The sequence below is a fragment of the Sebastes fasciatus genome, chromosome 2 (genome assembly GCF_043250625.1).
Source record: "Sebastes fasciatus isolate fSebFas1 chromosome 2, fSebFas1.pri, whole genome shotgun sequence".
Classification (NCBI taxonomy): Eukaryota; Metazoa; Chordata; class Actinopteri; order Perciformes; family Sebastidae; genus Sebastes; species Sebastes fasciatus.
The window spans coordinates 15,515,129-15,528,075 of record NC_133796.1 but is presented as its reverse complement, the minus strand read 5'-3'; the positions used below and the strand labels follow the sequence as shown (position 1 = coordinate 15,528,075).

At 39.8% G+C, this 12,947-nt stretch overlaps 2 protein-coding genes across 4 annotated transcripts in view; both read right to left on the bottom strand.

Annotated features, from left to right (window-relative positions):
* The window catches only part of myo5aa (myosin VAa), a 70,577-nt gene extending 69,393 nt beyond the window's left edge, over window positions 1–1,184 (bottom strand). For all 3 annotated transcript variants that reach the window (XM_074610910.1, XM_074610891.1, XM_074610902.1), the window contains exon 1: window positions 933–1,184. In XM_074610910.1, the coding sequence (XP_074467011.1) occupies window positions 933–1,037 (105 nt within the window). In that variant the 5' untranslated portion in view covers window positions 1,038–1,184. The remainder of the gene's footprint in view (window positions 1–932) is intronic.
* Window positions 1,185–3,584: 2,400 nt separating this feature from the next.
* Window positions 3,585–9,069, bottom strand: arpp19a (cAMP-regulated phosphoprotein 19a). Its single transcript, XM_074610880.1, has 3 exons — window positions 8,887–9,069; window positions 6,584–6,706; window positions 3,585–5,161 (listed from the first exon to the last, which is right to left on the bottom strand). Exons 1-3 carry the CDS (start codon window positions 8,944–8,946, stop codon window positions 4,991–4,993), a joined length of 354 nt encoding a protein of 117 aa, XP_074466981.1. The 5' UTR covers window positions 8,947–9,069; the 3' UTR covers window positions 3,585–4,990.
* Window positions 9,070–12,947: the final 3,878 nt, after the last annotated feature.

The following is a 12,947-nucleotide window of genomic DNA, read 5'->3' as shown; positions in this document are numbered from 1 at the left end:
AATCGTCATCACAAAACACTGTCACGTTTCCTCCTCACCACCACCTTCATCTTCTTATTCTTATTATTCAAGCTGAACACACCAGCTGTTATAGTGGGGGGGGGGATGGGTGACTCATCTCCTTCTCCCTCACATACACACACACACACACACACACACACACACACACACACACACACACACACACACACACACACACACACTTTATTGTGCTGGTTTTCCAATCACAGAAAATACAGCAGCAGCACTTATGACCTTGTGAGTCCTCCTCCAGCAGCAGCAGTAGTGTCATATTCTCTCCAGTGAGCATCCTGGGGCTGTATATAGTGAGGCTTTCAGGGCCTCTACTAGTCTCAACATCCGGGGATGCTAAAGGATGCTACACTGTCCGGATGCGGCGGTCATCGCAGCATCTTTAGTGGTACCCAAACCTGCAAGGACTCAGCTCACACCATCATGAGAACTGGGTCATAATAAACCTGAGACATAATAATAATAAAACAGCTAACACAAATGTGAATGCACAGGGTTGAACTAGTAAATATTATGGTTGAAAAACAATAAAAAAAACACCAGATCTGCCTCCATCATGGCTGGCACCGCCTTTGCATCATCCCATATAGCCTCCAGTGGGGGGATGATGTACAATATATATAAAGGCCCCAGGAGGAGGAGGGTAAATATATAGTTTAGGTGATAAATGACACTAAAACATACATTAATAAAGCTGATTTTGCAGGATGCATGAAAAAGGACGACTGCATCTGTCTTTTTTTGTCAGCTGCACCCATTTCACTGACTAATATCTAGCTAATGTTATATTTAAAAGGTGCTGTCAGAGCAGCATGTTCTCTCTGTGGTTTAAAACATCCTGTTCAGCAGACATGCTCTCATGCAACTATATATACATATATAAATGCACTTGTTTTTACCTTTGTATACAGCTCCGACGCTGCCATGGCGGTGTCTCTGTCCTCTCTCACGCTATGCCCTTTCTCTCCAGTCTGGGCTAAACCTCCGGCAGCATGAAGACTCATCGTTGTGTTTGTGTCTCAAGTAGCGGAGGAGGAGGAGGAGGAAATCCTTTTGTTGTTGCTGCAGAGAGGAGCTCAACTCAAGGGTAAGATGTGTCTCTTATCGCCATGATAACCTGGAGGAGCATTGAGGCTGCTGAGGTTTCTGTAGCTCACTTTGCATTCTGGGTACAATGGATGAAATGATTCAGCCAAACAGTAGTGCTGCTGCTGCTGCTGCCGCGTGGAGCACTGCGCCTCCAGGTGGTCAACAGGTGAAAATACACCAACAAAAAACATTAATGGTTTATTTTTGTTCTTACGCCAAACAATGTAGTTCCTGAAAAAAAAATATTCATTTTTTATTTTTTTTAAGGGCTCCCAGAATCATCTTTACTAATCAATTTATATTTATTCTAGGGGCAATATTTCAGTTTTAATAATAATAATAATAATAATAATAATAATAATAATAATAATAATGAATGAATGACTTTATTTCGAACATAAAAATAAATAAAAACAAATACAAAATAATAACAAACAAAACAAGAGTAATAGTGTCCGAAAAGGAGTAGGTAGAAGTAAACCTTATATTTCCCTACCCCTTTCTCACTTCTCCTCTAATAACTCATATAAGATAAGATAAGGTAAAATAAGATAAGATATTCCTTTATTAGTCCCACAGTGGGGGAATTTGCAGTGTACAGCAGCAAAGGGGATAGTGCAAAATACAAGATGCATCAGCTAACACAGTAAAAAAAGAGCTAAACAAAGTGAAACAAAATATGAACCATTTAAATAGAAGGAAGTATAAAAATAGGAGCAGTATATACAGTATTGACAATAAACATATCATAGAATGATAATATAATATAATATATAAACTATCCCTATTTTTATGTTTTTTCCATTTTATTTTACATGTATGTACAATATTTGCACATGCTGGGATATCAGTATATAAGGAATTTACTTAAATTAAGTGTACTTAATTTATTATATTTGTAATTTGAAAAACTTTAAGCAAAAAAAGGAAAGCAATAATCAATGCATGACTCACAAAAAAAGTGTTATTTCTTGTGGCATGTAACAACTGAATGGGTAAAATTCAGGAACATACTGCTCCCTCCGATGGTCACGAGTTGAAAATACACCAACAAAAAACACGAGTTCTTTTATTCTTACGCCAAACAGCGTAGTTCCTAAAAAAACAAAAAAATAAATACATTTCATTTTACTTTAGCAACATGGCTTCAATATGAATCGAATTATTTAATTGTAAATATACTGTGTTTTATCTGGCTGTCTTTCATGACTACAAACTCCACCCTCTCGTAAATAAATAAAATGATCGAACTGTAATTTGTGAGGGCCCTCAGCTGTGGACCCCCAGAATCATCTTTATCAATCAATTTCTATTTATTCTAGGGACATAATAATAATAATAATAATAATAATAAATCATTCATTCATTAATATATGTACATGCTGGGATATCAGTATATAAGGAATTGATGTACTTAATGTATTATATATGTATGATGTGTCACTGATACATTCTGTTAGAAGAGAAAGAAACATTAAACCAAAAAATAAGAATATAGAAAAAAGCATTCCCTTTAATTCAGCAAAGTTTTTGCAATAATAAATAAATAACTAAAAAAGAAGCAATAATCAGTCCATGAATCACCAAAATGTTATTTCTTGTGGCAAGGTAACAACTGAATGGGTAAAATGCAGGAACACCTTGCAGTATAATGCAACAACAATGTGCTTGTAAAAGGATGCTTATGATCAAATTATAATCAATTATTATCAAAAGAGATTCAACAGTAATTTCCGACATTTTATTTTGTTGGTGCAACTATTGGGGTTTAGTTATAAAGGGAAAATATAAAACCTAAAGTTTAAACTCCTTTAGTCTTGTGTCATTGACTGTGGTGCTGGATTGCCTCTGACTGGAGTTCAGATGATTTTTGTGCCCCCTTTTGTTGACATCTATATTACTGATGGCCACAAAACTGCCTAATTTACCACATAATGAAACAAAAAATGAAAGTCTGACAAACTGTAAGGGAAAGTTTGTCCTAAAGCCAGTTTTCAAAACATGAGAAAAAAAGACAAAGATGAAGACAAACAGGCACAGTTTTCTTCATCAAAGTAAATTTTGGACATTAATATGATAAAACTGTTTTGTGGCCAAATGTGTGCATTGATTAAATAATTGAGAGCACCTTAATAGGGCTACAACAATTACAATTATTTTCATTGTCGATTAATCTGTTGATTATTTGCTTGATTAATCGATTAGTTGTTTGGTCTATAAAATGTCAGAAAATGGTGAAATATGTTGATCAGTGTTGATAATCACATTTAAGAAGTTGGAATCAGAATTTTTACTTTTTATTTTCATAAAAAATGACTCAAACCGATTAATCAATTATCAAAATAATTGCAATTAATCTAATAGTTGATAAATAATCAATTAATCATTGCAGCGCTACACCTTAAACATAAAATACGTCCCAAACATCAAAAAGTCCACATAACACACACGGCAATTAAACATTTGTGCAAAACTATTTTATTTACAAAACAAAATGGCACAAAGTGACAGCAGGGCAGCGATATACATGCACAGCTCAGACGGATGTTGTGCTAGCTTCGATTTACTGCGTCACAGGTAAACTTCATCCAGTCAATAAAGACCCTGGAAAAGCACTGTACAGGGCCAGGGACATTTTTAAGATAAAAACTACTTCAACTTATGAGTATAGAAGGGTTTTTCTCAAGTCTGAACACAATTCATGACATCATTTGTTCCCATTGCCAAGAGCTGCTCCCAGTACATGTTTGATTTGAAATTGAGTCTACTCACACAGCATACAGGACACAAAGACTGATCCCTACTGACAGAAATTTAGCTTTTAGGTCCCATGTACTCCTGTACCTCGTCTTCTAGCATGGTGATGTTCCATTCATGACAACTTGTAGCCAGGAATATTGACCTAAGGAGAAGACTGTCATCATCTGACTGAGATGGATGGCACACCACTAATACAGTGCAAACTTTCAATAACATAGCAGTTCAAACTGAAGCAACATCTCCTCCTCTTTCACTCCTCAAAGTTGTCTTGAATGCATTATCTACATGCCACCCAGTGCTGATACGCCGCACCTGAGCTTCCTGTGTAAATGTCTGTGTTCAGCGCACCTTGATGAATTAAAATAAAGCTCAGTGAGGTTTGCCTTTGGGAGCCCTGCGTCACACATGCAGTTCCATACCACACTCTGGCCTTCACTGTTTAGTACAGCTTCCTCCCATGATTCACAATCAAAAGTGTTAACAAAACTGAGCTTGGCCTCTGCTCTGGATTACTATATTCAGTAAATCGAAAGCATATTGACAGCATGATTTAGAATAAGGACATACAGTGAATGATACAAATCTGATGTAAAATGTTTCTAAAAGGCTGACATCTGCCCCTGTGCCACACAAAAGGAAATATATTTATATGTATATACACACACACACTTCCAAGCTAAGTGATCCTGATATTCACACTAAAGCCCTCTAACCATACAAGACTCAGATTCAGTCAGTAAACACCGTGGTATCAGTCATTCTGAGGCGTTATAACCCGCTCATCACACTCACACTTGGACTTCCCGTCATTCAGTGTATCTTACATTAATGTAAAGAGAAAATAAAAAGTACCGAGGGAAAAACAACAAGGATAGGAGGCAGTAGAGGCAGGGCCAGATGGGGTGGAAACAGAAATAAACAGGATTTGAAGGTATCGACTAGCCAGTTCTCCGGGTGCTAGGTGTGGGTTCCTGTTGGGTGGGGAGAAGGCAGAGGAAGGGGAGAGATACTGTGAGGGGTGGGGGAGGTAATGTTACAGCTCTGAGACTTGAGCGGAGAAGGTTAGGGCTGGGAGGTTACTGCAGGGGCTGTCGAGGCTGTGTGTGCATCAGCCTGCCAGTTTACTGGCCACCAGGGAAGGTTTCCTCTGGGGCAGGTCCTGGGGGGTGGGGATGTGGTCCCCTGTGATCTCGGTCTTCTCTGGCGCAGCTGTCGGCAACTGCTTGTTCTTTATCTTGGCTTTAGCCATGTTGTAGTCGCCAGAGTCAAAGTACTTTTGCTGTGGAGAGACATAAGATTCAAATTTTAAAGTGTGATCTATGAAGAATGAACTGTTACATTGCATTGTATCAGTATGCAACATATACAGGTTTGCTGATTTTGATAGAATAATAAAAGTACTTATCTTAACTCCGTGTTTAAAGACTTACTCGCTTATTTTAAGTAGATGGTAAAGAGAGCAAATGCCACGAATTGTGATCTTTTTTAAGGGTACCCTGTGGAGTTTTTGACCACTAGTAGCGCTATGGAACAGCGTTATTATGAGTGGGTCCTCGTTTTGTCTGTATCGTACACGCACACGCATAAGCATGTTGGAGACGGGATGCATCATTTTCTCATTTGTTCTTATTCTGCTGATTAACGGTTGGTGGAGGTAACTCACCAACAAATGTAGAAATGCGCCAACAAAGATAGTGAAGAAGAAGACTGCTAGTCAGTAAACATGGATAAGAACACTTTGCAAATGTTTTACAAGGAAGGAAATAGGGGTGTCACGATTTTGACCATCGAAATCAAAAGCAGTATCGACAATTCTCCCAGTATGTTTGCTGGTATTATTACTTGAGAAAAATGAATTGTCGTTTGTCACGATGGTGCACTAATGTCCATGTATTACCAACCATCATCAACCAGAATCACAATATTATATGTAAGGGATAATGTACAGCAAGCCGGTCATTGTTTTGAAAGAAACCCTGACAGGGCGTTGCGACGGGATTTATTTCACAAAAATGACCCGCTAGCTGTACATTATCCCGCTTATTACACGGCTACTTATTTAAGAAATCAATAATTTGATACAAAAATGGTCCGCCAGAGTCCGACATCAGAACTGCGTCAATAGCAACGGTCTGTTATACATAGCAACGGTCTGCTATAAAGAAATAACAGACCGTAGAACGCAGTGATTGACCAATCAGAATCAAGTATTCAACAAAGCTGTGTAATAACTCATGGTAAAATATATGGAGACAGTGTTATTATACACCAATCTATATGAGTCGCATAGCTAGCAGAAACTAACACAGTCTAGGTAAACATCCCTGCAATAAATCCTACCTTCATGAAAGTTATAATGTTCAGGCTTTGTTGAAGCTGTTAAGAGGTGTTGATTCAACTTTATAGTCATTGTGGAGACTGCAGTTTGTGGTGTTTTTTATTTTGTATTGTGTTACACTGAAGGGTATTTTCAAAATTGTGATTGTTCTCATTGATGTAATTAATATACTGTGGAAAACTCCAGCAAGTGAACCTTGAGTTAATATTAATTTGTCGAACAGCATTAGTTTAGGTACCATTTAAACTGGCAACTGACTGAGTGTAAGTGCAACATTACTAACAAAAAATAGCAGTGGGTTTTAGAGACTGTACCTGAGGGAACTCTGAATGTTTAGCAGACAAACACAAAGAGATAACTCACCCCCTTCTGGAGGCGTTTGCGAAGCAGGTCAGAGCCCCCGGGTTTATTTGCTAGATTTGGGTATCTGGACTTCAGTTTAGCCTCCTCTGACTTCTCAGGACTGATCACCTTGTCCTGAACATCCTGAAAACAAGCAGAAGCATTAGGCATCGAAATAATGGGGGAACGTGTTGCTAAAAAACCCACAGCAAGCACAACAAGAGATTATACAATCAGCAGGTGCCTCCAGGCTCCAACTGAAATATTTGTCAGCTGATGGCATTGCGATATAGAGATAATCTGGCTCCATGTTAGACCTTTTGACTACTAACGTATACAAACGTTTACTAAAACATTTCTGGATAAGACCTATGGTTAACTGCCTATTTCTAACAAAGCCGGTTACGAGAAGCACAGAAGCAGTTAAATATTCACCTAATGTTAGCCTACCAAATAAACAAGATAAAAGGAAATACTGGCAAGTAGGGTCAGAAATTAACCTTTTTCCTCACCTGCCACTGTGGCAGGTCACTAAACATTTCTACCAGCCACTTGTTTTTTTTGTCTGCCACTTCTGAAATATAAGTAGAAAGCTTTAAAATTGTAAACACTGAGTCAGTGGTACCAGACGGTAGAATTATGGAATATATCATGTAACCTTAATGCATGACTATATTTGGTAACACTTCATTTTACAGGTCCGCAAGTTTCATGGTAATTAGGTGATAATTAGCAAGTTACCCATTTGACATTTCTTTGGAATTACTGCCAAATTACCCAAATATTCCAATGTTCCAAATATTTGGTGCATAAAAACTGAATGCTGCTTCTGCATGTTTAGTTCTGTCTCTTGGGACACTAAGCAGACCTGATCCAGATGACCTGAGAGGTCTGGATGGTTCATAACATAGCAGAAGATCAGAAATTTATTTTGGCCCTAAACCATTTAGTGCTTTGTGAACCAGCAGCAGTATTTTAAACCAGCAGGAGTATTTTGAAATCAATTCTCTGAGAGAGACAGGGAGCCAGTGTAGAGACCTCAGAACTGGACTGATATGATCCACTTTCTTGGTCTTAGCGAGGACTCTAGCTGCAACGTTCTGAATCAGCTGCAGCTGTCTGATCCAATTTTTAGTAAGACCAGTAAAGACGCTGTTACAGTGGTCAAGTCGGCTGAAGATAAATGCATGGACTAGTTTTTCAAAATCCTGCTGAGACATCAGTCCTCTAATTCTTGCTATATTCTTCAGGTGATAGAAGGCTGTCTTTGTAATTGTTTTTGTGGGTTTTTCGACACAGATCTTAATGTAATCTATAGTCTGTGTTTGAATCTAGCTACAAATTCCAGGTACTTTACTTGAGTATTTCCATTTTAATCTACTTTATACTTCTACTCCACTGCATCTCAGAGGTAATTAAAGTACTTTTTACTCCACTACATTTATCTGACAGCTTTAGTTACTAGTTACTTCCTATCCAGTGAAAACCAGGTATCTCCAGATGTGTTGGTGTTGAATGTTATAGATAGATAGATAGATAGATAGATAGATAGATAGATAGTAACTTTATTGATCCCGAGGGAAATTCAAGTTTCCAGCATCACAGTTCCATAGTGCAAAACATGTTAGTATAAAGGCAGTAAAAAAGTTAGTAGTGCAATGTACAAAACAATATACCAGATATAAAAATACAAGGAGATGAAGAAAACTGTTAAAACTGAATATAGTGCAGAATAACAGCTGTGATACAGGACTATTAAAAAGTGAATATAGTGCAGAAGAGACTGTTAATAATGAGTATAGTGCAGAAGAGACTGTTAATAATGAGTATAGTGCAGAAGAGACTGTTAATAATGAGTATAGTGCAGGGTAACTCCAGTAGCTTAGTCTGAAGTGCACTGTGTGCATTATTATCTGTCCTGCAGACCGTCCTCCCTAGAGAGGTGATCCACTTTCTAAAGTGTTATAGAAGATATAACGTGACTGTAACGTGACTGTAACTAGGCTTGGAGCCAGAGAGCTAACTCACATTAGCAGCGGAGAGATAACTGTCTTACAGTGTGTGTGAATGTCATGACAGTTAGCTTGGCGAGTTAGCATTAAGCTAGCTCTGACATCCAACCATCCGAAACATTCATCCGCTGTTAGCGACAGAAACGGTAACGTGATGTCGTTATGATAGTTTGACACATGACATAAGGGCTTAGCAGCTTAATATGTCAACAATAAGACGAATAGAAGTTAACGGTAAGCTATAAACCGTTAGCTACAGCTAACAAAGCTAACAGCTACTGCTAAAGCTGCTAACACAGTCACCATAGTTACCTTGTTGTCGTCTACTGGTGTCTCCTCCGCAGTCTGTGTTTCCTCGTTATCCCCCGACATGTCTGTGTTGTGGTGATCTCAGAGATTGAGAGATTGCTCACTAGTTGAACCCACAGATCCCCTCTAACCTGCTCTATAACCCTGCTCTCTCTGCTCTCTCTGCTCTGACTCTACGGACCCATACGAGTTACTGATGTGTTGGTCGCGAACGACCCGGTTCAAAGAGCCGGCTCTTTTAAGTGAACGATAAGAGCCGGCTCCCGTCCGAGAGCCGTGTTTTTCTTCTTTTTTTTTCTTTCTTCCTTTAAAGGGACTGTTTGTAAGATTCAGAAATGCATGTTAACAGCGACACCTGTGGCCGTTAAGTCAACGAAAGTCAGCGTCAGGCTCGCGCTTGTGCTCGCTCTAATGAACGAGCATCGCTCAAAACAGTGAGGCGACACACGTCAGCTAAAACCACAATATCCTTCTATATTTCACCTGTTTGGCAGTAATGTTAGCTGACCAGACAAAGGTCTCTCCATGAATCAATGCTGGCTTTTCCTGCTCAGCCTCCGGTGTCTCCCTCCGAAGAGGGAGACACCGGAGGCTGAGCAGGAGAAGCGGGTCGGTGCCGGGCCTGAGCAGGAAGAGAAACGTTACCGTCTCCGACCGGTTGCCACTGATAACGTTTCTCGCTGCGGAGCCCCGTCACTTCATAAGACACGGAAAACCTCTGTTAGTCTGGAGGAGCTGCATTTATTTCTGCACAAACGTCCATTCAGTAGATATTCTCAGAGCTAAACTAACTCTTCTGCAGTGTGTAGTGAGCGCGTGTTCACGTCTAGAGGTGGAGCGAGACAGCGAGAACGCGCGCTGTCTGAGTGAAGGCAGGCAGGCAGGCAGTGGAGGAGAGGCTCTCACATATGCGAGCGCGCATGTGTCCCGTCCCGGTGCATTTATACGCTTAAAAAGTTACAAACAGTCCCTTTAATGGTACGCGTCCACAGGCTCCGTGCTTTCCACGCTCCCCATTCATTGTCTATGTAAGCAGCCGCGCAATGCATTCTGGTAGCGTGGCGTCGCGATTCGAGAAACGGACCGTCACGACGCCCGCTCCTCATTTGCGTAAAGTTGAGGGCTAGTCTACTTTATGCAAATTACGGGGCGTCCGACGCGACTCGCCGCCTCTCGAAACTCCTGAGAAATCTTTTAAAATAAACGTTATCGATCCAAAATAAAGACAGATTTAGCAAACTGCGTGGCTTATTTCTCGCCTTAAATGTTTTCAGAAACACATTTTGGTGAACTATTTTCGTGAAATAAGAGAAGAAAGTTTCCAAACGAGCCTCCATACTGGTTCCAGTTTGAAAGCTGGGAGCAGTAGCCCACGGATGGAAAGCGTTCGTCCAATCAGGTGGGGACAGCCTTGTGTCTAGTGACATGCCCACCAGGAGTGCGGTGCGCGAATAGCAGACAAGATGACTGACAGTTGGAAACGAAGCAGTATTCTGGAAATTATAAGGTTTCGTATAATTAAATTTAATAGTTTAAGTGATATATATGCACAATCATAGGTCAAAACAGCGCTAAATTTTTGCTGAATTATAAAAGGCAGAAGTGGTAAAACGAAGAGCCGTTTCGGGGCCGAGAGAGCCGGCTCTTCTTGATGAGCTGAGTCAAATGATCTGGCTCACTAAAAAGAGACGGAATTCCCATCACTAATTCGAGTCCTGCAGAGCGCGCACTCCCGCACAAAAATATACTACGTCATATGCGGGAGACACCATGCGCGTCCACGTGTTAGTGCACTCTCCTGCCGTGCACCCGCACATCGTGCTGGGGTCGGATTTACATTGATTGCGTAACATGCTGATCAGCTGTTAGAGCCATGTGCTGCTGTTGTAACACAAATCCAGATTTCAGTCAAATAATCCTCAAATCTGGAGGATGATGACTGATGTTGCACACACTGATGTTGCACACACTGATGAACACAGTGTAGTTCACGTAGTGTGTTGTGTGTTAGCGGCTTCTAAAAACCATCTCTATAGGCAAGCCTTTCTATAGGCCTCATCCACATGTGTGTTTGTCTGTTTTTGTTTGACCTGTTTCTCATTGTTTCTGTGTTTCATATTGTAATTTTTCCTTGTTTTCATCATTGTATGATGTTTCATTTGTGTGTGAAGCACTTTGTAACGGTGCGTTTTAAAAGGTGCTATATAAATAAAACTTACTTACATTAGAGACTGAAATATGCCTGTTGCTCTGCTCACATCAGGGCAGGCTCTATAGCTCTTCTCTAACCACTAACTGTCGAGATTTTATGGCCCTCTGACCCTAAATTTGTGATTTTATATTTTATCATGTCTATCCCTGTTCTCTTCCCCAGTTCCTGTTGTTTTTTATTTCCTAAGCCTAACTTTAGCCACTTTGACTAAAACCTTTTTGTTTCCTAATCCTAATATTTGGCTTTTTTTTTTAGGCCCAGCCCTGTTCCTTAACCCTTATCCTAACCAACCACTTCTTGTTTTATAATCCTAACTGTACCCTTTTTTTAGGGTTAGAGCGCCCACTGGCATTTATTTTAGTTTTTGACCACTAGTAGCGCTATGGAACAGCGTGATTATGAGTGGGTCCTCGTTTTGTCTGTATCGTACACACACACGAGGACGCACACGCATAAGCATGTGGGCGACGGGATGCATCATTTTCCCATTTTGTTCTGTGTTATTCTGCTGATTAACGGTTAGTGGAGGTAACTCACCAACAAATGTAGAAATGCGCCAACAAAGACAGTGAAGAAGAAGACTGCTAGTCAGTAAACATGGATGAGAACACTTTGCAAATGTTTTACAAGGGAGGAAATGCACTCAACATGTTCCTTACACCTCAAGGATGCACACCTAAACCTAACTTTAGCCACTTTGACTAAAACCTTTTTGTTTCCTAATCCTGATATTTGGCTTATTTTAGCCACAGCCCTGTTCCCTAACCCTTATCCTGACCAGTCACTTTTTGTGTCGTAATCCTAACTGTACCCTTTTTTTAGGTTTAGGGCGTCCACTGGCATTTATTTTATTTTATTTTATTGAGAGGTGCTCAGAAGGTTGCACCCCTAGGCGACCGCCTATATGGCCTATGCCTTAAACCGGCCCTGGCTCACATTGTGCTAAATAACATAGCATACATTAAAACAAACACTTCCGGGTCATAAACACACCTACAGCCCGACTTTGTCACCATGCAAAAAAATAAATAAATGATGCATTGAACAAATGTGCAGGTGCATTTAAGGGTCCAGTGGCCGCCATATTAAATGACTACCACCTACTGTATTCGCAGCTTTGTGTGCCAAACTGACAGCAGCAGTACTCTCCTACTACTGTCAGCTGTTGATGGCTGTTTATAATCTCATGAGTGTGAAGTAGTGCTGGCTTCAAGCTGCACCACCTGTGCTACACAGACTATTCATACCACTGAATATTAATAAAGTACTTTTAGGGGTGCAGTTTTGTCTAATAAGAGAATTTTCCCCCACATTTAGGTTTAATATTTTGGACAAACATGGTATTTATTGGTTTTCTTCTTTTGATCTTAAAATGTGTCAACTAAAAGCATGTGAAATTGTAAAAATACTGTATTTATACTCTAAAAATATTCTTATGTATCCATATGTTTACCAACATAACTCCCAAATGCCATGATAAATATGTTTAGTGTGGTGTGAGATGGGTTGCCTCATTGTTTTTTCCACTTATTGTGTTAATTATGGTAATAAAACCTAGACAGTTTTGTAACTTTTGCTTTTTAATTGAAATATCATCTGTAGATAATGAACCATTCTGGGCCTTCTCCAAAGTCAACCCTGTTACCTATTTCGGTCCCTTATCACAATCTTCTTCGAGTTGATATGTTTTTATAATTAATTCCAATAACCCAAAGCTGTGCCACAGCCCTGTTGTGTTTTTCATAATTTGCAGTGTATGACCAAATTTGAAAGGAGCAGCAGAAATCAGCATGTGACTGTATGGAGATGTGGTGGTGGTGGGAAACACAAATAACAACACAAAGAGACAAAG